Below are 26,523 nucleotides of genomic sequence, written 5' to 3'. Positions count from 1 at the left end.
AGTGAAGCAAGTTTGTCAAGGACAAATTTATCAGAGACCTACTATGCACCAGGCACCATGAGCATGTTACCTGATCAAATGCAATTTCTATGTGTTTTGGGAAAGGGAGAACCAGTTAAAGCCATACCAAATAGTTTTATATGACCTGTAAATAGCCCAAACATAGAAAAACCAAGATTATATATAAATAAATTATCTAGCTACTTGTCTAGCTAGCTATGTATAAATCAACATATATGTATGCATATGCATTCATCTGTATATAAATTTATACATATATGTACACCCATAATACACATATATATGTGCACATGCATGTACAAATGCACATGTATATATTTATGTATGCTATTATATGCACACATATGAATACATGTATATAATATATGTACATATATTTATATGTATAAATTTATATTAAATATATGTATATATTTATATATATCTGTAATGCACATATGGGCGCTTATAAATATAAAAGAATATTGTTCCGTGAGAGACTATGGACTCTGGGAAACAAACTGAGGGCTTCAGAGGGGAGGGGGTTGGGGGAATGGGATAGGCTGGTAATGGGTATTAAGGAGGGCTTGTAGTGCATAGTGCACTGGGTGTTATACGCAACTAATGAAGCATCAAACTTTACATCGGAATCCGGGCATGTACTGTATGGTGACTANCATATATATGTGCACATGCATGTACAAATGCACGTGTATATATTTATGTATGCTATTATATGCACACATATGAATACATGTATATAATATATGTACATATATTTATATGTATAAATTTATATTAAATATATGTATATATTTATATATATCTGTAATGCACATATGGGCGCTTATAAATATAAAAGAATATTGTTCCGTGAGAGACTATGGACTCTGGGAAACAAACTGAGGGCTTCAGAGGGGAGGGGGTTGGGGGAATGGGATAGGCTGGTGATGGGTATTAAGGAGGGCATGTAGTGCATAGTGCACTGGGTGTTATACGCAAGTAATGAATCATGGAACTTTACATCAAAAACTAGGTGTACTGTACGGCGACTAACATAATATAATAAAAAATATTATAAAAAATAAAATAAAAGAATATTGTATATAAAATGTTTTAGGAATATATATTTATCCACTTAGTCCCTTAGAAAATGGACTAAAAATTGCTTACATTGTTGTCTTTATTGATTACCCCCATTTTCAGAATAAATACATTAGCATATTGACAAACATCGTGTTATCCTAAATCATGTCCCTGAACCCCTGTGTGATGAAATCAATTGTCTCTCTGGCATCATTGAGTTTTCACTACGTGCTAGGCACCGTCATAAGCATTTGGCATGCATTTGGTCTTTGAGTCCTTTAACAGACCTTTGAAGCACTATTACTATCCCCATCATACAGATGGGGCCTAGAGACCCTGAGAAGTGGAACCCCCCCCCCCAAGGTTGGACCTTGGTGGAGTCGGGACTGAGGCTGTTTGTCTGGTGCTGGCCCTTCCACACTTGGCCGCCAGCCTCTGCACCCGTGGCTGCTGTGAAGGGCCCATCTTGCCTACACTGTGCATTTATGAGGGACTTCAGTTAAGACGTTAGCAAAAGCCAATGAAGAAAAGTCCAGTCCCCACTTGATCTAAATACATAATCATCATATGCGTATGTATTTAAAAAATACATATTAAAGCTAAAAGGAAAAGAAAAGGAAATGTCTATGTGTGAGATAGGAGGCATGAATCTATCCCTACCTCCCAAGTAAGCATGTTAGTTACAAGATTTGGAAAGATAGCCCGGACCGAAAGGTCAGTTCATAGCCTTAGCTGGCGACATTGGCCGGAGACCCCTGCAGAGTCTCCTAGCGCCATGCTGCCCCATGTCCAGCCAGCCCGGGATGTCCCGGGTCTCCTGCTGAGGAACAAAGTCTGCAGGTGGATGTGAATCCATCCTCTGGCAGGGTTCTGATGTGTGAGATGAGCCTACACAAGGTTGTGAAACATCTACTAGAAGCTTGGCCGGGTCCTGCTCCTTGATGTCGGGGCTCATTGCTTTGCAGGACAGGTTCGGGCAGCTCTGTGCAAGGCAAGGAGGTGCTGTGGCCAGCCTGCGGAAGCCTCTTTCTGGGGGCCACCAGGTAGTGCCCAACCTCAGCTACTGTACATTCTGCTGGGATGGAGTGCTTTCAGGCTGTACAGTAGGGTTGTGCAAACTTGATATTGTTATTGAAAATGTCGTTTTGGGTTCCTGATGCTCTGTTGGAGTTTACATAACATTTCAGATTAGATTCAGTCCTTTTCTTTAGGATGAGCTGCGTTTTATTCTATGATTTTTCTGCTTCTTTTAATTCATTTGCAAAGATTTTGAACATGGCTTTGTCCAGCATTTTGTGTTTTAACTGGGGTTGTGAACAGGTTCCCTTTGGCTCCTTGATAAACATGAGAAAGAAAAGTTTGCACTTAAATGCTCAGTAGTAAATCTGGGTCTTGTTTCACATAGGTCATTTATGGTCCCTAAGAATTGGACTATGTTAGTTGCTATAATTTCTTCTCTAAGGAACATAAACTCGGCGGGAGCAGGTGCATTTGTCCATTTGGCTCATGGCTGTATCTTTGTAAGTACTTGTAGAGTGAATATCATGGCCCCTGTCAGAGAAGATGTGAGGAAACTATTTTCTTTCACAATTGTTTTTTAAATTGCTGCCATGTAACCATAATGAATCATGAACATGAGAGGTTTTCACCCTTTTAAGGTGGATAGTTGAGCCTTTTTCCAGTCAAGTAGCCTGAGATGTGTGCCCGGTCAGGCAGGCTGCTGTCAGATGACCAGGGCTCTGCTCCTCGTGTCTTGCTCCAAAATGCCTTTACACCTGGTTCGGACACAGAGAAAGCATGCACTTATTGAAATGCAAAATAATCCTGAAAAATTGAAATGGTACATGGTTTTATATTTATAATATACACACACATATATACACATATATATATATATACATATGTATGTATATACACACACACACACACACACACACACACACACATATATATATATATAGTTTTGAGGAATTAATGTATTGGACACAACACTTTAAAGATCATTCTGCATATTCTAGGGGTGCCTGGTGGCTCAGTTGGTGAAGCATCTGCCTTTGGCTCAGGTCATGATCCCAGGGTCCTGGGATAGAGCTCTTCTTTGGGCTCCCTGCTCAGTGGGTAATCTACTTCTCCCTTTCCCTCTGCCTGTTGCTCCCCCTGCTTGTGCTCTCTCTCTCTGTCAAATAAATAAATATTTAAAAAATCTTGAAAGATCATTCTGCATATTCTATACATAATAATAATTATTCTATTCTGTTCCATTGAACGATGAAGTTTATTAATTTTACTAAATATAAGTATATTGACATTTTAACTTTCATACGATGATTCTAAACCTAACGTTATGGGAAGATAAGAAGCTTAACACACATTTCTATATCTATGAGTTCTTGAAACAAATCTCCCCACAGAACCGATGTGATGCTGGTTACTTCAAATGTTACAGTCACGTACATCCAAACAGAATGTTTCCACATATCCGTCACCCATACTGAAGTTTTTTGAAAAAGAAAATAACCTGATGCCACGTATGATATTATGAATGGAATTATAAGAATTTAGAAACAATTTAAGCATCTCTAGAAGGCAGTTTTCAGGTTTCAAGTTTCCCAGTTTAGCTCCTTCTCAAGCATGGTCATGATGCACTGTGCAAACCTTTATGTGTGGAGTCTTGGCACAAGTAATGTAGGTAAGAACAACTTATTTGTTCCGTACTGATGTTGTCATAGTGCCAACAGAGTCAGTGGATGCCACTGACTCTTCACCCAGCACTGAATCTAGGGCCATGCCATCTCACGCACCGGCTTCCCTTGTGCCTCCCTCATCCTCTCTACAGTAACGTGCACCACCAGCTTTCTGGAAGCATCCATGGCTGCCCACTCTGCTTTTATCTCCTCCCTTGAGATCTCCGCTGGTCTGTATCCGAAGTATTAAAGATTGAGGATCTTACCAATAAAGCAGGCATCTCCATCCATTCATACAGCATTTCCTATTAGGAAATATCCTAACATCAGCTGAATGGCCACTGGCTTAGACACCAATCCCTCGTTTGTATGGTTTATTTCCGTATTAGAGCCCAGGGGTCCTCAGGCAGGGCTCTGGCCCTGCTCTCATGGCACTAACTATGTTATATATACAATCGTTTTAGGATTTAAGGTCATGTTCATCATAACCTACAAATTACCCAGGAGACATTGCTAGACTCTTATTTAAAACAGTTCCCAGTAGGGGAAATGGGAAAGAATATCTAAGCAAATGCATAAAATGTTTTTAAGCAAACAATGTTCTTTCCACAAAAACTCTAATGATGTTCCTAATTATAGGAACTGACTAGTTGCTAGCTCAGTGTTGGCTATCAGTGCACACTGAAACCATGACCTTAGAAAGTGGGAGCTGATAAAATGAACAAATAAAAACAAGACACGTAGCCACAGTAAGAAACTTTGAGCGATGTTTAGAAGCAACTGAAAAGCCGACTTTCCAAAAGAGAGCCATTGGTGATGTCAATGCTGTGGATCCCTTTGTTGAAAGCACAGTAAATGAAATTGTGAAACACCAAGATTTTGTGTTATTAATCTTCACTTAGATTAGCAGCACTGTTTTCATCCTGTCCAGGGGTCTATTTAGACTCATTTAGTATAATTAAAAAGTAAGCCATTTAGGTTATTAAAAAAATAGCTCACTAGTGAACCTAGATAACAGAGCTATAAAAAAAATTCTGAACAATATTTGCCACTATCACTGCATGGATAAGGTTAATTCAATATTGGTCTTGTTTTCTTATTGAGACCAGATTTCATGGCAGGTGTTTACCTTTAAACTACGGACAGAGTTGAAATATCAGTTTTTTGACATAGCTACAGTTAGTTACGTAAATGCTCTGGGGTCCAACTCTCCTAAGATATATTTATTAAGACTAACATACCAGCAAAATCACAAGAAGACTGGGGCAGAAAAATGTCTGATCTCTAGAGGCTTTTGTATAAAGTTCATAATTGAAAAAGGCAGTAGTCACCAGAATGAGAAGAAATCCAGCAATTTCAGGACCAGAATGTGAGAATGTTCAGAGGGTTTAGATGCAATCAGGAATCTTGGGGAGGGGACAGGTCGGAGCTTTAAAGTGTTTGGACATTTTTTGTCTGAGGGTGAAAAGCTGATCGTTCTCAGGTGACCCATAAATTACCTGCTAGAAGTTTGCTTTTAAAACTCTATGATTTCACTCTTTATTAACCCACTACTCTTATTCTATTTTTTAAAGATTTATTTATTTATTGAGAGAGAGCTCAAAAGCACAAGCAGGGGGAAGGGCAGAGGGAAAGGCAGAGTCCCCAATGAGCAGGGAGCCTGATGCAGGACTGGATCCCAGGACCCCAGGATCACGTCTTGAGCCCAAAGTAGATTCTTAACCAACTGAGCTACCCAGGCGCCCCATGCTACTCCTATTCTAAATAACTCACACACTAAGCATTTGATTAAAATCTGAGCTTAAAACAAAAATCCAAAACAAGTTATTTCCTTAAGAATCCCATGCTCTCAATCCAGTCTTTATGGAGGGCTTCCTCACAGAGCGACGTTGACATTGGAGAGTGTGGGATGCATTTCCACCATCTCTGTATGGTGCTTCCCCCCAAAGACCTCTTGTTCATTATTTACCTAAGCCAAAGCAGGCATGTTCTGCAGCTTCTAATGTTCCAGGACAGACACCATCTTCTCCCTCCCCCATCCAGTGAGTACAGATACTTAATGACTTGCCAAAAGCTCCCTTAAGTTGTGAGTAGGAAGAACATTTAGGAGGCTGATTAAATCATTTTCCTCCAATGGCATCTAATTGTAATTCTACAAATCTAATTAAATGTGCTTGAACTAAACTTGGTAATGAGAAGCTCTTACCTCGTTGAGTATGATGGGGGAAACTCTGTTGTTAAATACGAAATGACAGTCACATCCTTGCATGTAGGGGCTGATTGGAATATCCCAAAAGATTTATGATACGTGTCTGTAATTTATGGGGGTGGGGAGGCTGAAGGGCTTTTATTTATAGTGGAATGCTATCATTGTCTGAATATCTTAAAACACTGTTAGTCTTCCTGTTTTGCCATGGGCTGAATGAGTCTATAATAAATCAGAGTTTCTCATGGTAAAATTAAAAGCTAGGATTTCTCAAGTACACTGCAAAATATTTTGTGTTGTCCCTGAAATGTTCACAAGATAGAGAAAATGTGTTTCTTTGTGTGTGTGTGCACAACTTCGTATTATCTGTACTTTCAACAGAAATGATTTGAGAAGTATTTTGGGATTTTTACTTTGTCGAGCATGTCAACATTTAACGCTATGAACTATGTCAAATACTTGGGAATGTTCGGGAGCAGGTGTTCTCCGGAATTTGTCAAAATACACGAAAATGGCTCCATGAGAGTTTTTTTCTTTAAGGTGACAGAAGAGAATCTATGTTTCCTATTTCTTTAAGAGATTTTATTTATTTGTTTGAGAGACAGTGAGAGAGAGAGAGCACAACGGGGGAGGGGCAGAGGGAGGGGAAGCAGGATCCCTGCTGAGCAGGGAGTTTAACACAGGGCTCCATCCCAGGACCCCGGGATCCTGACCAGAGTGGAAGGTAGACGCTTCATGGACTGAGCCGCCCAGGCACCCCTGTATTTCCTATTTTTTTTTTAAGTAAACCAGAAGATTGTGTACTTTCTGCCAAGCCAAGTAAATCCACATTTTTAATTTATTTTTTCAGCCTATGTTTATTGAAAATATTTAATTTCCCTTAAGTACACCTGGCAACTTATTCACTTATAATTGCTATAGAAACTGATTTGTAACATTTTTGTAAACAGAAGGCTTTCTCTCACTATATTTTCCAGATGACCTAACATTTTAAAACATTTTTTTTTCGAAAATTATGTCATTATTTATGCAACATTCATAGGCTAGTGTCCAGAGTCCTCACTGATTTAATTCCGAAAACCTTGTCCGGCATCACTTGTTTTAGTCACATGTCGAATAAACACAACTTTCTCGCATTGCTTCTAATGGTAGAGGAAATAACAGGGTCAGAGAAATAAAACGGAGGACATGGGTGAGGATTCTAGCCTGGTTGAAGTAAGCCTGAGCTGACTTGCTGACCTATAAAATACAACCAACAATGAAAACACCAGTTTTCCCTACTGCAGTGCTTTTGGGAGTATCAGCTTAGTGTAAAGTTATACATATAATTCCAGATACAATGTGAAAGGGATTTTTTGGAAAACATGACATGAACACAAGTCTGCAGAAGCAGCAGCTGTCATTAGCAGCCCTCTGTGGCTGCTGGTAACTGGGGAGGACAGGCAGGTGCATTGGCCAAACCCCAGGGAATTCTGGTCTAAGATGATTTCGTAAAGAAGAGTGTTTTCTTTCAAACTCTCAGCACAGTGGCATTCAGACTGCTTTATGTTGGCTTCTGACTCTAATTCCACGTTGTCTTCGTAAGTCTTAGGGAAGACATGCACTTTCCCTCNAAGCGTTCCCTCCCAGCTGGCTTCTTTTTTTTTATTATAATAATATTTTTTATTATATTATGTTAGTCACCATACAGTACATCCCTGGTTTTTGATGTAAAGTTCGATGATTCATTAGTTGTGTATAACACCCAGTGCACCATGCGATACGTGCCCTCCTTACTACCCATCATCAGACTATCCCATTTCCCCACCCCCGTCCCCTCTGAAGCCCTCAGTTTGTTCCTCAGAGTCCATAGTCTCTCATTCTTCATTCCCCCTTCTGATTACCNTCAGACTATCCCATTTCCCCACCCCCTCCCCTCTGAAGCCCTCAGTTTGTTCCTCAGAGTCCATAGTCTCTCATTCTTCATTCCCCCTTCTGATTACCCTCTTTTCTTTATCCCTTTCTTCTCCTGCTGATCTTCCTAGTTCTTATGTTCCATAGATGAGAGAAACCATATGATAATTGTCTTTCTCTGCTTGACTTATTTCACTTAGCATTATCTCCTCCAGTGCCGTCCATGTTGCTGCAAATGTTGAGAAATCGTTCTTTCTGATAGCTGAGTAATATTCCATTGTATACATGGACCACATCTTCTTAATCCAGTCATCTGTTGAAGGGCATCTCGGCTCCTTCCACGATTTAGCTATTGTGGACAATGCTGCTATGAACATTGGGGTGCATATGGCCCTTCTCTTCACTACGTCTGTATCTTTGGGGTAAACACCCAGTAGTGCAATGGCTGGGTCATAGGGTAGTTCAATTTTTAACTTTTTAAGGGACCTCCACACTGTTTTCCAGAGTGGCTGTACCAACTTGCATTCCCACCAACAATGTAGGAGGGATCCCCTTTCTCCACATCCTCTCCAACAATTGTTGTTTCTTGCCTTGTCTATCTTTGCCATTCTAACTGGCGTAAGGTGGTATCTCAGTGTGGTTTTGATTTGAATTTCCCTGATGGCTAATGATTTTGAACAAGAGCTTTGAATGCCATACTAGACGAGTTGGACCTCATAGATATATATAGAACACTACACCCCAGAACATTTTATGATTTGTTTNTTCTTGCCTTGTCAATTTTTGCCATTCTAACTGGAGTAAGGTGGTATCGCAGTGTGGTTTTGATTTGAATTTCCCTGATGGCTAATGATTTTGAACAAGAGCTTTGAATGCCATACTAGACGAGTTGGACCTCATAGATATATATAGAACACTACACCCCAGAACCAAAGAATACTCATTCTATTCTAATGTCCATGGAACATTCTCAAGAATAGACCATACTCTGGGTCACAAAACAGATCTCAACTGATACCAAAAGACTGAAATTATTCCCTGCATATTCTCAGACCACAATGCTTTGAAATTGGAACTCAACCACAGGAAAAATTTGGAAGAAACTCAAACACTTGGAGACTAAGAACCATCCTGCTCAAGAATGAGTCGATAAACCAGGAAATCAAAAATCAATTTCAATAATTTATGGAGACCAACGAGAATGAAAACACAATGGTCCAAAACCTAGGGGACACTGCAAAGGCAGTCCTAAGGGGAAAATACATAGCCATCCAAGCCTCACTCAGAAGAATAGAAAAATCTAAAATGTAGTTTTTATGTTCTCACCTCAAGAAGCTGGAACAGCAACAGAAGAACAGGCCTAATCTATGCTCGAGAAAGCAGTTGATCAAGATTAGAGCAGAGATCAATGAATTAGAAACCAGGAGAACAGTAGAGCAGATCAACAGAACCAGCTGGCTTCTGACCAGTGGGAGCAGCCCTGGGCCAGAGTAGGAACCCACAGGAACTCCCCCCCCCGCCCCCGCCCCCACAAGGGACCTCAGCGCACTCCTCCCTTCCTGCCTCCTGGGCATCCTACTCTCCTGCTCCTTGCTCGAGCTCATAGCTCCAGCTTCCCTGACGCTGCCATTCCACAAATGCTCAGTTACACCTACCCCATTCTTCTGCTGTGCATAATGTCACAGAATGAGGACGTCCCCATGGAGAAAAATACCCAGTAGTGCCCATGTCATTTGGGGAGATCACAGCAGGTGTGTCTTGGCAGGTAAGGGAGGCTGGATCCTCCAGTCTTCTTTACAGTGACTTCGGACCAGGGAACCACAGCCCTAAGGAATGCAAACTTTCCCCGAAGTCTGTGAGAGAAGGAAGTTTTAAGAGCTCAAAGTCCAAATCCTAAACCCCCCCAATTAACTTTTCCTTTGGGTCACCTTGTCTGAGTGGTTCTCTAACACAGGGTGTTTCTCTCTCCTTGTTCCTTCCAAGTGTCTTCACAAAAGAGACATCTGCCTGCATTCTCACAAACCATATATGTCTTAGAGCCTTGATGTCTGGTTTCACTATGCAGGCGCTGGAATTAAACAGTGTGGTACTGGGACTAGGGAGGACAGGCAGACCAGGGGCAGAGAATAGAGCCCAGGAACACATTGGGTTGAATTCTGACAAAGGCACAATGTGGGGAAAGGTGGTCCTTGGAGTGAGTGGTGCATTGGAAACCCATAAAGAAAAGATGAGTCTTGAGTCCCTATGCCTCCACATGTACAAAATCGATGCACGATGATTATAGACCTAAGTGAGAAAGGTCAAACCTACAGCTTCTTTGAAAATACAGCCTCACGGATTCCGTCAATCCCCCTGCATGAGCTTGGGTAAGGGAAGGACTTCAAAAGGACACCCATATCCCCGGTACGAAAGGGAAAAGAAAATAATGGGACTCCATTAAATTTTAATATTCCATCTCTCAAAGCACATGTCTAAGAGCCTGGTCGAGGCAAACCCAGAAAGGGCGAAGATATTTGAAGGATGTGTATCAAACACAGACCGTTTAGAGAACTCCAGTAAGAAGAATGCAGAATATCTAGTAGATACCACTAGCCTTCCACATTGGAACTGACAAGTTTAAAGAATAACAAAGACTGGATAGCAGGTGTTGACAAGAACGTGAAGCAACTGGAGTTCTAATATGTTGCTGGCGAACATGGGGAGTTGTTACATTCTTTTGGGAGAAGACTCGGTCCTGTGTGTGAATGCTGAATACACCACATTGAGAAAGACCCCCACAGATACACATGAATGCGTTCATCCAAGGACATGTGCAAAGGTTGTGTAGTGTCAGAAAACAGGTGTATGTCCTTAGAAGTTGGTTTATAGCCCCTCTGTCCTTGAAGCCTGTGTGGAGAGCGGTGCTGATGGGGGCCCAGGGTGGGTTTCTGGGGTGTAGCTAATGTTCCAATTCTTCATGTGGTTGCCGATCACACGAGGGTGTGTTTACTATGTAAAAATCTGTTTAACTGTGTAATAGTAATTTGTGCACTTTCTGTCTGGATGTTTCCATACAAATTTACCTGAATACCTAAAAAGCAGAAAGAAACCAGCAATCCAAACCACAACAACAAAGAGAAATAAACAGACCGAAAACTGTCAGAGCACCAAATGGAGGTAAAAATACAGAGCATTAGTACGAGTGTGGAGAAACCAGTGGCTTTCTTTGTGCAAGGCTAGTGGCTTCCAGCTCTTTGTTTTCAATAAATTTAAGGAGCTGTGTATCAAACAATTTCTGATAATGGTGATATTTGGTGTTACAGCCAGAGAAGAGTGCGAAGGATTGATAAAGATCACTCTAACAAACTATTTTGTTTACCTTCTCTTATTTATGTCAGGTTTTCTTAACATGAATAAAATACAACAAAACACTTGTAAAAAGTAAAAAAATGGCAATAAAATTGACAAACTGGTCACTTTCTAAAAATCAGTAAAGCATAAATAAAAAAGGCTTATCTCTCTGTCACTGATGCATCATGAATGTATATTAAAATGAATAGCACAATGTATTGCCAATGAAATGCCACTTTCTTCCTTTAAAATAATTATAAAAATGATTATGTCTTTAATCAATTATATACTATTAACAAAATGACAACAAAATTTTGCTGCTGCTAAATATTGCAGGACTGGTTATAAAGGACTTTCGAACCTAAAATCACATTATAATATGTTTCTGTGGGGACTGTGGAATGGAACAGTTCAAGGGAACACAGAATGAAGTAAATTTGGGGGTAGCCGTGTATTGTGTAAAAACGAATATTTAGAAGTGTCAAATTTCTGGGTTTGTTATTGTCTTGGATCTTAGGAAAAGTGATTTTTTATTTCAGATATAAATAGTTGCCATAATTTGCTTGTCATATGCTGTCAATTATTTAAACTAATGAGAACAGCTTTTTAGGTTTTTAATGAAAAAGTTCAAGGAGAAAAATACATACTTTTTTTTTAATTCCTTTAAGGGTACACAGGTGGAGTTTTTCACCAAATTTAAGAGCTTGCTTGTGGATGAGGGGTAAGGCGGTGGGATGCACGTGTGCAGGAGAGGACCGTGGCATGGGGAGGGCCAGCGGATCTGTCCCCGCTGGGGAGGGTTGAGGAGAAAAGCCATGGAAACTGGGGTCAGGTTTCTGACCTGGGCAACTGGGATGCTCACCTCACAGAAACGCCACGGGGAGAAAGGGGGCGGTATTTGGCACCTGCAAAGTGTCCTGTGTCAACTTGAGTCCATTTCTTTGCACAAGGCCCAGAATTCGGCACAGGATTGGGGGTTCCCCTGCCAGTAGGCCAAGGCCACCGCAGGCACAGCCTCCTATGCCCCACCCCCACCAGAAGCACCGGTTTCTGGGGCTGCTGGTGTCTTTGCATGTGAACACGGACATGCACTTGGAGAAGACTGTCCAAGTGGCCCCCTTTTCCCTGCTGCCTGGAGGAAACTGTCTTCTCACACCAACATGTTTACCTTCCTGGGGATTTCAGCGCCCAGCCCATGTCCTCACTCGCTCACACTCAGACATTTGCTACTCTTGCTCCCCTAAGAGCATCTTTGAAAATATTCAACAGAGTCACAATGGCAGCGATTTCTGAGAACCTCCCCCTGCCCTGTCTTTGGCGAACAAAAGGCCAGATGGACTTTCACACTAAATATCTATTCCAGTCTCACCTCTGTCTTTACTCAGGTAGCACCCCATGCTTTTATCACCACTTCTTCGTGTTTGCTTTGGTTTGGTTTTTTGGTTTTTTGTGGGTTTTTTTTTTCTTCTACATTTTCTTGGCACATTATTTTTCAAAGCAGATCCACGCACACACACACATTTACAAATATGTCATCGGCACCTGTTTAAGGGCAGACATTATACTCAAGAAAAAAGGTGAAAAGACATAGTGTTTACAGTGAAAGAGCTTCTAGCCTACCAGGGAGAAAGAGATTCAAGCGGACAATTAAGCCAGAATCGGACAATTACAAAGCAAACCAAATAGCATTTTCAGGAAGGAAGAGGTACTCGTCCAGAGTTTGGAGATCACCACTGTAGGTAACGCCAGCCCTAGAAAACCACCAGTTCCACGTGCCGCTCCCGTCGGAGCCTTCCTGGCCAAGTAGAGCTGTACAAGTGAGCTCAGGCAACTGAAAACAATCAAGTTCGTTTTAGAAGCACTTTTCTTGGTGAAATGAAATGAATCTTTTTGAAATAGGCAGTGGGATTGAAGCTGAGTTACGGATTTACAAGGTTAAAGGCCCTAAAGACTTTTCAGAAATAGCCATCCTGCCTGGAATTCTAAAGACATTCCAGTTAGAGAAAATTTTTACTTGTATCAATAGGTAAAATGCTTGAATAGCCATATAAATTTTGTTACTTTTTATTCAGTTATAATTAACATATGGTGTTATATTAGTTTCAGGTGTGCAATCTAGTGACTCAACACTTCTGTAGCTTACTCAAGCAGTGCTCATCGCGAGAAGTGTGCTCTTAATCCCCTTCACCCATTGCCCCATCTCCCACTCACCTGCCCTCTGGCGACCACCCACTTTGTTTCCATATATAAGAGTCTTTTCATTTGTCCCCTTTTTCTTTGTTCATTTGTTTTGTTTCTTAAATTCCACATATAAGTGAAATCATATGGTATTTGTCTTTCCCTGACTTATTTCACTTAGCATTATACTCTCTAGCTCCATCCATGTCATTGCAAATGGCAAGATTTCATTCTTTTTTATGGCTGAGTATATATTCCTGTGTGTGTGTGTGTGTGTGTGTGTGTGTGTACACCACATCTTTATTCATTCATCTATCCATGGGCACTTGGGCTGCTTCCATATTCTTGGCTATAGTAAATAATGTTGCAATAAACAAAGGGGACCATTATCTTTTCAAATTAGTGTTTTTGTTTTCCTTGAGTAAATACCCAGTAGTGCAATTACTGGAGCAAATGGTAATTCTTTTTTTTAACTTTTTGAGGAACCCCCATGCTGTTTTCAGAGTGGCCGAAGCAGTCTGCATTCCCATCAACAGTACATGAGGGTTCCCCTTTCTCCACAGCCTGACCAACATTTGTTGTTTTTTGAGTTTCGATTCTAGCCATTATGACAGGTGTGATGTCGTATTTCATTGTGGTTTTGACTTGTATTTCCCTAGTGATGAGTGATGTTGACCATCTTTTCATGTGTCTGTTGGCCTTATATAATCTTCGTTGGAAAAGTGTCTCTTCAGGTCATCAGCCCTTTTTTTAAATTGGGTTATTTGGTGTCCAGTCATGTAGGTTCTTTACATAGTTTGGATGTGGATGCCTTATGGGATGTGTCATTTGCAAATATATTCTCCGATTCAGTAGGTTGTCTTCTGCTTTGTTGATGGTTTTCTTTGCTGTGCAGAAGCTTTTTTATTTTGGTGAAGCCCCAATAATTTAATTTTGCTTTTGCTTCTCTTGCCGAAGGAGACATACCTAGAAAAATGTTTCCACAGCCGAAGTTAAAGAAATTATTGCCTGTGTTTTCTTCTAGGATTTTTATGGTGTTAGGTTTCACATGTAGAACTTTTGAATATCCATTTTGAATCCATGTAAATTTTGGATAATCGTTTTATTTAAAAATATTTAAAAGAAATAGATCTAAGGATTACTTTTGAATTAGCAAATCTTTTTCATATTTTAAACCTCATTGATATTATTATCACAGTAATGCCAAAAGTGCCTTTTTTTGTTTATTTGCACGTAGTATTGGTAAGTTACTGATACAAGATTCAATGAGATTTTTGTAAACATTTGGATATGCCTAATTCAATTATAATAAACTTGTATAGAATTTACTTTTTAATTTAATTTACTTTTTTTAAAAAGATTTTATTTATTTATTTGACCGAGATAGAGACAGCCAGCGAGAGAGGGAACACAAGCAGGGGGAGTGGGAGAGGATGAAGCAGGCTCATAGCAGAGGAGCCTGATGTGGGGCTCGATCCCACAACGCTGGGATCACGCCCTGAGCTGAAGGCAGATGGTTAACCGCTGTGCCACTCAGGCGCCCTAATTTACTTTTAAATAAGTGAAATTATTTATTAATATCATTCTGAAAAAGCTGTGGTTTCTCTAGCTACATCTTCATGGCTCAATAAATTAATCTGTGGGGTCAATTCTGAAGCTGTTTTACTGTGGTGGATTTTCATATTCGAAGAAGTGGAGTTCTGAGTTCTAACTTTGTAGAATTGGTTTCAAATATTCTTATACCTTTCAGAAAATATATATACTCACATACATTAAATTTTGCATGTATTTTCAGCATATTTGCAGATCCCTTCAAGCCCACTCCAGAATGGCAAGACTACCACCTTCACTAATATTATCACCGTTGTTACATTTATAGCTACTGCTCTTTATTAAGGAGTTACTGTAATTCTAGGCCTTCTCCTAAGAGCAGGAAAAGATTGTCTCCTTTGATACCTACTGAACATTTTTCTGCACAGTCTTAATGCAGTGTGCATATAAAAGCTTTATGCCTATAAATCCAGTAACATACGGAATATATTACATAGGCGTGTTTCATAGGGAGGAAAGGAATGAGGGCATCTGATTTTCTGATAATTTGTATCCAAGCTGGTTTTCAATTACTCAATTCTATTCCAAGTTTCTCAGAGGGAATGGAGACAAATTATAGGTAAGATTTTTCTATGCGTATGTTCACTTAGCTGGTGAAGACTTTCCATCCAAATGAACTGTGCAACTTTGTGTGGGCGATTTCGCCCTTTACATCACACTGTCACTGCAGGATCACCAATGCCCTTACAGTGAGGCTATCAAGTGTATTTTATATATATGATCGCCCCCCTGTGGCACGTGGGTAGTAGAGCGAAGTGCCTGAAATCATAGGTAGTGTCTTCTGTTTTGCCCAACAAGATCAGTTTTGTATAGAAGGGTCTTACCATTACCATGATCTGATCCCTTGAGAAAAAAATGGTGATGTCATGTATGTTTCCTTCTAGCGGTAACTTGTCCCAGCATTGAAGCTCAGCTCTCAGATCATGTCACCTGGAGGCTGGTTTCAGGATCGCTGAATGAGTATGGAGCTCAAGTGGTGCTCAGCTGCAGTCCTGGTTATTACCTGGAGGGCCCAAGGCTGGTACAGTGCCAAGCTAACGGAACTTGGAGCGTAGGCGAAGAGAGGCCCAGATGTCGAGGTGAGTGACCGGTGCCCTTCCCAGATAACCTGTTTTCTCATAAGGACAAGATGTTTTATGCTCATCCTGAGGTTTTTTTTTTTTTTTTCCTTACTTAAACATAGAATCAGCCATTCTCCAAGGAGCCCTTTTGTTGGAAAATGGTGTTAGAGACCCACATGTGTGCCCAAGGGTATGCATCATGTTTTTCATGTTATCAGTGGAGAGGGAAGCTGACACTAAGCCTATTATGGCTTTTGTGACCAAACTGAAATTTTTCTGTTTTCTTCCCCAAAAAAGACTTGATATGGATATTTTTGATTAATGTCTATCTTCACTGATTTGTTTTTAAGTTTCACACTAGCAAAAAAAAATGATCAAAGATGTTCTCTTTTCAGAAACATTTATGCATCACTGACTTATCACAATGCCTAACATTGTGTTCAAAGTGTGGTACAATCTGAAATCTCAGCAGTCTTTTTTAATTATTATTACATTATGTTTGTCACCATACAGTACATCTTAGTGTTTGATGTAGTGTTCCATGATTCATTGTTTGCGTGTAACACCCAGTGTTACCCATGCAATACGTGCCCTCCTTAATACCCTTCACCGGGCTACCCATCCCCCACACCCTCCCTTCTGAAACCCTCAGTTTGTTTCTTGGAGTATTAACACCCCCCCTCCCCAGTCCTCTCTTTGATTGAAATGTTCCAGAAGTGATTCTAGAGAACACAAGCCTAGAAACCCCTTCACCGATGTCATTCTGTAAACTTCTATGGGACGTATATCCCAGCCTGTTTGACAGTAGTGGTTCTCAAGATCATTCATCCCATGTACCTCATAGCGTTAAACATTATTAAGGACCTGTCTTCATTCTCTGTTGCTGTGGAATCATTACAAACATAACGTAAAACAACACAGAATTGTTATGTCACAGTTTCCGGGGGCAGATGTTTGCTACTTTTTACCTGGGTCCTTTGCTGAAGATTGAGATCAAGGTGTTGGCCTCCTCCTTATCTGGAGCCCCGCTGGGGGAGGATGGGCCACACTGTTCGTTGGTGGAATTCATGTCTGTGCAATTTACCGCTGAGGGCTCACACTGCTGCTGATTGTGAACTGGGAAATGCCCACAGCTCCAGGGGGCCATGCATAGCTCTTTCCAGTTCACTGCCCATCCCTCCACGCCCTCCTGTGATTCAAATCTCTGGCTCCAGGAAGAACTCAGTTCCTTTAAGGGTTCCTTCACTGGGTCAGTACCAACAGATAACCCCATTTGGATTAACTCAAAGAAAGCATTCGTAACCTCATCATGGTTCTGCCTACACCAAAGGGAGAGAATTTTACACCAGGGGGCAGAAATCTTAGGGTACCATCTTTGAACTCTGCTTGCCACAAAGACCTTTTTAAAATTTTTAACATAAATTCAAGAATTATTTTGATGTATTTATATTGATTCGTTTAAATTTAAATGGAGAAAAATCTTTATTCATTTATTTAAAATAACCGTAAGATAATTACACCTTACCATAATATCATATTTCTGTACACAGTAATGACTGATTATTACCAAAAATAAAGTGAAAAAATTTTACAGCCTTAACACATATATGATATTTTCTGGGTTCTATAAAAAAAATAAAAATAAAAGTATGATGTACTATATGTTGGTTAATTGAACATAATAAAAAAATAAAGGCATGTTTTAGTTCATCCTTGCTATAACACATTTATACATACATACATATTTAAAATATGTTTAAATTACATTTATCTCCTATTTTGCTACCTTGCCAACATATACTCAGAAAACCCTGATATGAATCCTGGAAGCAGAATACTTTGCAATTAAGTAAGTGCATGATTAAGCCCCAAGAAGTTCAAATGCTATTTAATTTCTTACTTGAAATTAATTTAAATGACACATTCCTAAGCCCAATTTGCCATTTTGTGGTAGCTTCGTCACAAAAGAAATACCAAGTCTTTCTCAACATTTTATTGGAACTGGACCAATAGAATCTTCAAGTGTGTCATTTTTCCAATCATTGGTGTAACTAAGGATTTATTTGTGGTGGTGTTTGCCTGTGTCTCGTCTTAGAATGTCCCTGTCCACAAGACCACCTGGACCTAATTCTTTCGTTATCCACTTGCTTAAGGGCTGGAGTACTAGGATACCCTATTCTGCTTGTCCGTTTAGCCCCAGATGAAGACATGATCCTTGACCGCCCTGAGTATATCCATAATAAGCATGAAATCAGTGGATAGTCACCACTCTTTGAAGGGTTTGTATTATCCTAACTCCAGGCTACCTGAGACCAAACCCAGGTGAAGAGGACGGGAGACCTAGTCCCACCTTGAAACTGTGAGCTTAGCAGTCACTCTCTTCCAGGAGAACCAATTTCCAGGGGTCATCCCTACAGAGACAAGAACACCAGATTAAAGTTCCATCTCCGGGGTGTCCGTATATCTCCCCAGCACAAGGATTACATCCAAGGGGGGGCCTATTGCTTTCTTCTTGTTATATTTCTTTATTGCTTGACTTATTGCTTTAAAAAGTAAGAAAAATATTTATCAAAAAAAAGAAAGAAAAGTATTTATCACGGAATTCCGTGACTCAAGAAGAAATCATCTTTGCATTTTAAATTTTACATGCAACTCACAGACAGCACTACACCGGGATTTCGTTATATTGTAGATATTCAGAGAACACAGCCTGAACCATGGCTCCTTCCTAACTGCTAATTTAAAGAGTTCTCTTAAATTAGACCTGGATCAAATGGTGAAGAAGGAAGGCCAGTCTTTGATTACCTTCTATTTGTAACTGGGGGTGCACCTGGATGATCATTAAGTTTTCAAAATGAATTTTTTGTTTGCCTTTTCCCTTCTGTTAAAAATGGATTGATGCGCACAGCACATGGGTAGCATCTGTCCATCAGCCAGATTCATCAGTCTGAAGAAACTACAGAAAGAACATTCTCACTCCATTCCATGTTGGAGTGGACATCGATCATCATTCAGAGCAACCTAAAGTTGAATTTTCTTCAGTGTAGTCACAAATAAATGTCCCGTCGGCATGAAATAACTCTAGGGGCACTCGTGAGCCCAGGGGCAGCTGATTGCACGTTTGAATATTTCACTTTGACCAAGGCCTTCTTGTTGACTTATATCGAGGCTTCTTGGCTTCATTCCTCTGGGCCTAATAGAGTGAATCCAGACTGTGGTCTACACAGCATGCCTTCACATACCTCCAAAGGATCATGTGTCTGTTGACCTTTCTTCATGGTAGACGGCCTGGCCCCGTTCATAGGCACGTCACATCCTGTGTTTGCTGTTCATCTGCGTGTTCAGTAGGCGTCTTCTGGATTGAATGCATTTGAAAGTCCCTACTCTTGACCTTATATTTATTTGCCACACTTACCAACAGTATCTGTATTTTCAATAGGAACGCTGGCCTTGCAGGCATGAGAAACGCTATGTCACAATATGATTTTTTTTCAAAGTCAAGGATTTCAATATGAATGTACTCTTGGAACTGAAGACAAGAAGAAGGAGGCCTCCCTGCGGGGAGAGACACACGGCTTGTCGGTTTGTCATCCCTGGGAACAGTGAGAGAATACCATATGGACAGCACGTCGGGGCAGAGCTGGGGGGCAGGCGGGGTGCCTCTGGCTCACATCCTCTGTGTGTGAACCGCACTCTGACAATTCAGAGGTGGCACTTTCGACTGTGTGCACGAATATGTCTTTAACAGAAGGGAAAAAGGCAAACAGTTCATTTTGAAAACTTGAGGGGAGAAAAGAACATGGAAATGAGGCTTTACCTTGGATATTTGACAAAGTTGTGTGTGTGAGTGTGTGAATGTGTTGGGGAGTTCTCCCTTTCAATCAGGGTAGTTTTCCAAATTAGCGCTGCTATCCTCATTAATGTATTGGGTTTCCTGCCAAGTGAAACTCCGCCATCTGAGGCCCCATTATCCAGCTGCTGAAAAGCTGAAAGTTTGCTCCATTAGCTCTTCTTTACAATCTAGTGAACCTCAGTAGAGGACAGACCTAAAATATGTTCATTCGCGGGATATTCTGAACAGAGGCTGAAAGAACGCGGCAGAAGCAAAGCAGAGTGAGCCTTTCTGCTAGTTTTCCACTGTGGGTGCATTAAAACCTCTGAGGATGTGTGCCCAGACCTCATTGCTAGTTAACACTTTCCTGAGCTGTGCAGAATTTTCAAAACTTGATCAATTATCCTAAATGGCTACACATGGATCTTTAAATACCATAACTCAAGGTGAAGTTCATAGTATGGGAAAGGCTTAATAAAAAGTTCACAATAAACTGTAAAAAATAAATAGATAAATAAATTCTACTGGAATTCATTAACATCTGGTATAGCAAACATGTTAACAACATTACTAAATGCATGAGATGTAAACGTCTAAGAGTTTAGGGACCCCAGAAACTAATAAATCAACAACAATAACATTCTGATCACGACCTACTCTGGAGCTGAACTGTCCAAATTCCCAGTGAGCAATCCCCTAGAACGCATACCACTTGGCTGTGTCTGTCTGTTTGAAGTGGAACCGCAGTTATGATAACAGAGTAAGATCAGCCTGATGCAAAAGACTGGTCTAAAGGGAACACCTGTAAACTCTGCCTTCACTCGAACTATCAGTAAGGGTGTTCCCACTGACTCAGTTCACAGAATAGGTCCCAGATCTGCTTCGCGCTAGGTCACCCTGACTGAGCCCTGGTCATGCGCAAGGCATTGCTTTGCTGTTTGCATGTGTCCTGTCTTTGAATCCAGTGCCCAGTTCTGTGGGGCAGGTGCCGCTATCAAGCCTCAAGAGAGGAGCTCATGAGAGCCCAGGGACTTGGAGGAGGGAATGGCAAAGCTAGCTTTGAACCTAAGTTGCCTGCAGCTAGAATCTGGGTTCTTAATCGTCTTACCGCCTCTGATCAGTTTACTATTACCAGGGTCACAGTCATTGTTAGCTACTTGCTACCTTTCTCCGAAGCCCCTTACGCGTGATAACTCAGTGCAGCGGGAACTCTGTGCTCCTCTTAGAGTGGCTCTCACACCCTGGTTCTTACGTGTGTGGGGCACTCATAAGCTGCTGCAGAGCAGCTAGTCTTGATGACTTTGTGGTTTCTTCTTCCCCTAAGATTACACTGACCTTTTGTGCTCAAAGGTTTCTGGGTTTGGAGTGTGGGGAGTTGGGCAGTGCAATAAGGATCAATAATGAAAGCGATCATTGACTCTGTCTCCCCAGCTGGAGTCATCTTGAGGTTGAAAGTGGACCCTGTTAATGATCATGCTGGGAAAACAGGTGTACACTGGGGACATATGGTCACCCAGCAACCACTGAAACCTGGATTTTGTATTTCTTAATTTTCGGGAAGTCTCCACATGGCCGCATAGTCAGCATTTTTATGGAGCTCTCGATCCCAACAGATCATGCAAGTCGATGAAAGAAACGGTGAACTCAGGCCTTCCATGGGAGCGAGCGTCCTCAGTTTTGTGCAGCAGCTAATTGACTTGAGGAAGACCACTCTTTGTTCCTTAATTCCCACAGTTCCGTAATTCCCATGTCCAGTGACTGCTGTGTGGTTCCCACGGCCGATGCACACAGGAGGGCGGGCAGGCAGCCCACACGTTCGACCGGCCTGCTTGTGGGGTGATGTCTATACACTGCTGAGCCTTGGAATCTGCTCTAACTGCTCACATTTTCATTTCAGGGGTATAAGAAAAGGAAAATTAAGCTTCCTATGTGGTCGACCTACCCAACCTAAGCAGACATCCCTGTCCCAAATAAACATTAATACTGAAGATTTTGTCATTTTTAAGCAAAAGAATAATCTGTGGACTTGAAATAATATTCGCTTTTTGTTTTTCTTCTAGTGATCTCCTGCGGAAGCCTCTCCTTTCCCCCAAACGGTAACAAGATTGGCACACTGACGGTTTATGGGGCCACGGCCATATTTACGTGCAACACGGGCTATACCCTTGTGGGGTCTCACGTCAGAGAATGCTTAGCCAATGGACTCTGGAGTGGCATGGAAACGCGATGTCTGGGTAAATTCATCTATCATCTGGCACTTCTTTCATTCATGTAAGCCTTAAAAATACAGCACGGGTGGGCAAAGCATAGCACTTCTTCCTGTAAATGTTCCCACAAAGCTACTAAATCCTTCCTCAGGCTTCAACACTCCGCTTCACACTGGGACTTCTTCTGTAAGTAGCTGAAGGGATTTTTTTTTTTAAATCTGACCAATAAATGAAAGTCACATATTGCCTTAAGTGACTTAAACACTATTATACAGTGCTGAGGATATCACTGCACTTAATGTCATCAGGATTTTAGGACATACAAAAATGATGTTAAAAAATATTACACACTTTATCTTTTAAAACTTTTAAGATTCTGTCACTAAGTGGAAGTAAGACCAATCAACGTAAGTACAATGAGTTATTTCAAATGGAACGTGTGTACAATAACTTGTTCTTCCTTTGCCCCACGATGAAAATTTTCTGCATGCTTATTTTTAAAAATGGAGTTGAAAATTTTTTCATTGAAAAAATCTTGTGTGAATAAACATAAGGAAATTGTTGAATAGGCAGCTTAGAGTATACTGATTTATAATGAACCTGTAGGTCTCCAAGTAATTTGTAAAATATGTTAACTGCCTTTCGCGCTCTTGACCTCTTTCTGGGATCTCAGTAATTCTGTAATCACTCAAAAGCTGTAGAATCTGGAAAGTTTAAGTCTCTGACTCTCTTGTGGGCTGGAAATCACTCAGGAATGGAGCCAGGACCAGTAAATTTTGAATAGTAAAAATCTGTTCTTTTTACTTGAGGTGATTTGAAGAAATACTCAGGAGAATTGGGGGAAAAAAGAAAAAAAAAAAAAACAAGAGAATGAAACTAAGTAGGAATTCCAGAGAAAATCAACCAGCAAAAGGAGTTTCTCACTCTTATCCATAAAATGGCGCCTGCTTTCTAGAACTCACCATCATCCCTACATGAAAGCTGTTAGCATGCTTCTTGTGTGTATACGCGTATATTCTTGATGGGTGTGGTCAGTACAGTTTTCCGTAAACTGCAAAACTTCCTCGGGCTATGCATGGTGCTTCGCGTTGAGAGTCCTTAGTGTTTCTGAGATCGTCTGTGCCTTCCTAAATGTTCTTATGGGGTGTCTGGTCATTGAGTACCACTCTCCTTAAGGCAGCTCTCGGTTCTCATGAGTGACGTCAGCACCATAGAAGGGAACCGGATGATCTAAGAAACTTAAATCACTGCTATGATTGTGAAGATGGAAAGCAATGGCAATTTACATTTGATTAGGGCTGTATTGCTGACTAAAACCTCATTAAGTAAGAGGGTTATTGTGGCCTCCGGGAGTTTGAGTGGCACATCCAATTTCTGGAACTGTTCTATCATGGGGTCTGCTGGAGTCTTACTGATCCCAAGTAAGCCTTCATCTTTCCGTGGTATCTTCTGACTGAAGGTGGGACTTTGAAGTAGAAAGGTTGAGCAACATAGTGCATGGTTGGCAGGGCCAAGGTGCCCAGAAGTGTGGCTTTGGTGTGATGCAGTATGTCTTAGAAGCTTCTGGGAGAGGGAGTGTTCAGAAGGAATTTTAAACCGAAAATAAAGAGTAAATATGTCTGGACAATCATGTATGAAGCATTAGTGTTCTAGAACCTGGATCTAGAATATAAGGAACAATGAAATTGGAAGAGGCAGAGAATCTTAAAGAAAAACTATTAGAACAGTATTAGATATGACACAGCCACATATGTTCACAAACCAATGAGTAAAGAATGAGTAATACAATTAGTATAAAGATTTTAAAAACTCAGTATATATGGTTTCACAGATACCACTGAGACTTGAAAGTTTAATTCATAATATAGACCTACCTTGGAGATACTGTGGATTTGGTTCCAGACCACCATAATAAAGCAAATATAGCAATAAAGTGAGCCCAGTGAATTTTTTTGGTTTCCCAGTGCATGTAAAATTTATGTTTACACTATTCTGTAGTCTATTAATGTGCAATAGCATTGTCTAAAAAATGTATATCCTTTTTTATAATAATTTTTTATTATATTATGTATATCCCTTAATTTAAAAATACATTACTGCTCAAAAATGCTAACCATCCACTGAGCTTTCAGGGAGTTGTAATCTTTTTCGCTCATGGAGAGTCTTGCTTCAGTTTTGGTGGTTCCTGGCTGATCAGGGTGGGGGTTGCTTAAGTTGGGATGGCTGTGGCAATTTCTTAAAATAAGAACATTGAAGTTTTCCACATTCATTGACTCTTCCTTTCACAGTTTGTCTGCAGCAGGTGATACTGTTTGATAGCATTTTACCTCCCACAGAACTACTTTCAAATTGAAGTCAGACCTCTCAAACCCCGCTGTTGCTTTATCAACTGAGTTTATGTAATGTTCTGAATCCTTTGTTGTCATTTCAACAGTCTTCACGGCATCTTCCCCAGGAGTAGATTCCATCTCAAGAAGCCGTCTTTGCTCATCCACAGAAGCAACCCCTCATCTGTTGGACTTTGATCCTGAGAGCACAGCAGTGCAGGTCCACCTGCAGGCTCACTTCTGATTCTCGTTCTCTGGCTCCTTCCACCCCCTCTATGGTTACTTGAACCCTCCACGTCATCCATGGGGATGGGAATCCACTTCTCCCAGACTCCCATTTGTGTTGATAATCTGACCCCTTCTCATGAATCACATATGTTCTTAATGGCACCTAGAATGGTGAATCCTTTCTGGAAGGTTTTTGGTTTACTTTGCCCAGAGCCTTCAGAAAACTCATCATCTATGGCAGCTATAGCCTTATGAAATGCATTCCTTCAATGGTAAGACTTGAAAGTTGAATGATTCCTTGATCATGGGCTGCAGTATGGATGCTGCATTGGCAGACATGAAAACCATATTAATCCCATTGTCTGTCTCCATTGGAGCTCGCGGGTGACCAAGTGCTCATTGTCAGTAAGCAGCAATATTTTGAAAGGAATCTTTTTTTCCCTGAGCATTAGGTCTCAACAGGGGGCTTGAAATAATCAGTAAACCATGTTGTATACAGATGTACCATCGTCCAGGCTGTGTTGTTCCATGTACAGGGCACAGGCAAAGTAGACTCAGCATGATTCTGAAGGGCCCTAGATTTTCAGAATGGTACGTGGGCGCTGGCTTCCACTTAGAGTCACCAGCTGCATTAGCTCCTCACAGGAGAGCCAGCCTGTCCTTTGCAGTTTCAAAGCCAGGCACTGACGTCTCTTTGGCTGGGAAAGTCCTAGATGGCATCTTCTCCCAACAGAAGGCTGTTTGGTCTACACTGACAATCTGTGGTTGAGTGTAGCCACCTTCCTGAATTCTCCATCAGCACCTGCTCCTTCACCTTGTCCTTTCATCTTACGGAGATGGCTTCTCTCCTTAATCCTTACCAGCCAACTTCCGCTGGCTTCAGACTTTTCTTCTGCAGCTTCCTTACCTCTCCCAGCTTTCACAGAACTGAGAATTTAGGCCTTGTTCTGGATTAGGCTTAGGCTTAAAGGAATGGTGTGGCCGGTTTGATCTTCTGTCCAGACCACTCAGACTTTCTCCATACCAGCAATAATAAGGCTGTTCCATTTTATTATTATTTGTGTGCTCATTGGAATAGCATTTCTAATTTTCTCCAAGGGTTTTTCCTTTGCATTCACAATTTGGCTAGCTGTTTGGCACAAGAGGCCTTGCTCTTGGCCTATCAAGGCTTTCCACATGCCTTCCTCAGTAAGCTTAATCATTTCTAGGTTTTGATTTAAAATGAGAGATGTGTGACTCTTTCATTTGAACACTTAGAGCTCATAGGTTATTTTTAGCCTAATTTTAATATTGTTGTGTCTGAGGGAATAGGGCGGCTGGAGGAGAGGGAACAAGATGGGGGAATGGCTGGTCAGTAGAGCAATCAGAGCACACACACCACATGTCAGTGACACCCACTGTCTCACATGGGCATAGTTTGTGGTGCTCCAAACCAGTGCCAGCAGTAATAGCAAAGATCACTGATCACAGATCACATAACAAATAGAACCCTAATGAAAAGTTTTGAAATATTGTCAGAATTACGAGACATGGAGACATGAAGTGAGCAAATTCTTTTCTTTTTTTTAAGATTTTATTTGAGAGAGAGAGAGAAGGAGAGAGAGCATGAGCAGGGGGAGCGGCAGAGGGAGAGGGAGAAGCAGTCTCCCCGCTGAGCAGAGAGTCTGATGTGGAGCTGGATCCCAGGACCCTGGGATCATGACCTGAGCCAAAGTCAGACACTTAACCGACTGAGCCACCCAGGAGCCCAAAGTGAGCAAATTCTGTTGGAAAAGTGGCACCAGTGTCCCTGCGCAATGCTGGGTTACCACAAGCCTTCATTTTGTAAACAGGCAATAATATCTGCAAAGCAAAATGGAATGAGATGTGCCTGTGCATAG

General features: G+C 41.0%; 1 protein-coding gene across 1 annotated transcript in view; it reads left to right on the top strand.

The window, feature by feature from the left end:
- Positions 1-26,523, top strand: part of CSMD1 (CUB and Sushi multiple domains 1) — a 1,986,149-nt gene that overhangs the window by 1,884,712 nt on the left and 74,914 nt on the right. The window contains exons 52-53 of the mRNA XM_034647758.1: positions 15,873-16,067; positions 21,942-22,115. Of these exons, the coding sequence (XP_034503649.1) occupies positions 15,873-16,067; positions 21,942-22,115 (369 nt within the window). The remainder of the gene's footprint in view (positions 1-15,872; positions 16,068-21,941; positions 22,116-26,523) is intronic.

The sequence above is a fragment of the Ailuropoda melanoleuca genome, chromosome 18 (genome assembly GCF_002007445.2).
Source record: "Ailuropoda melanoleuca isolate Jingjing chromosome 18, ASM200744v2, whole genome shotgun sequence".
NCBI classification, from domain to species: Eukaryota; Metazoa; Chordata; class Mammalia; order Carnivora; family Ursidae; genus Ailuropoda; species Ailuropoda melanoleuca.
The sequence above is the reverse complement of the archived record's forward strand: the minus strand, read 5'-3'. Positions and strand labels throughout refer to the sequence as shown.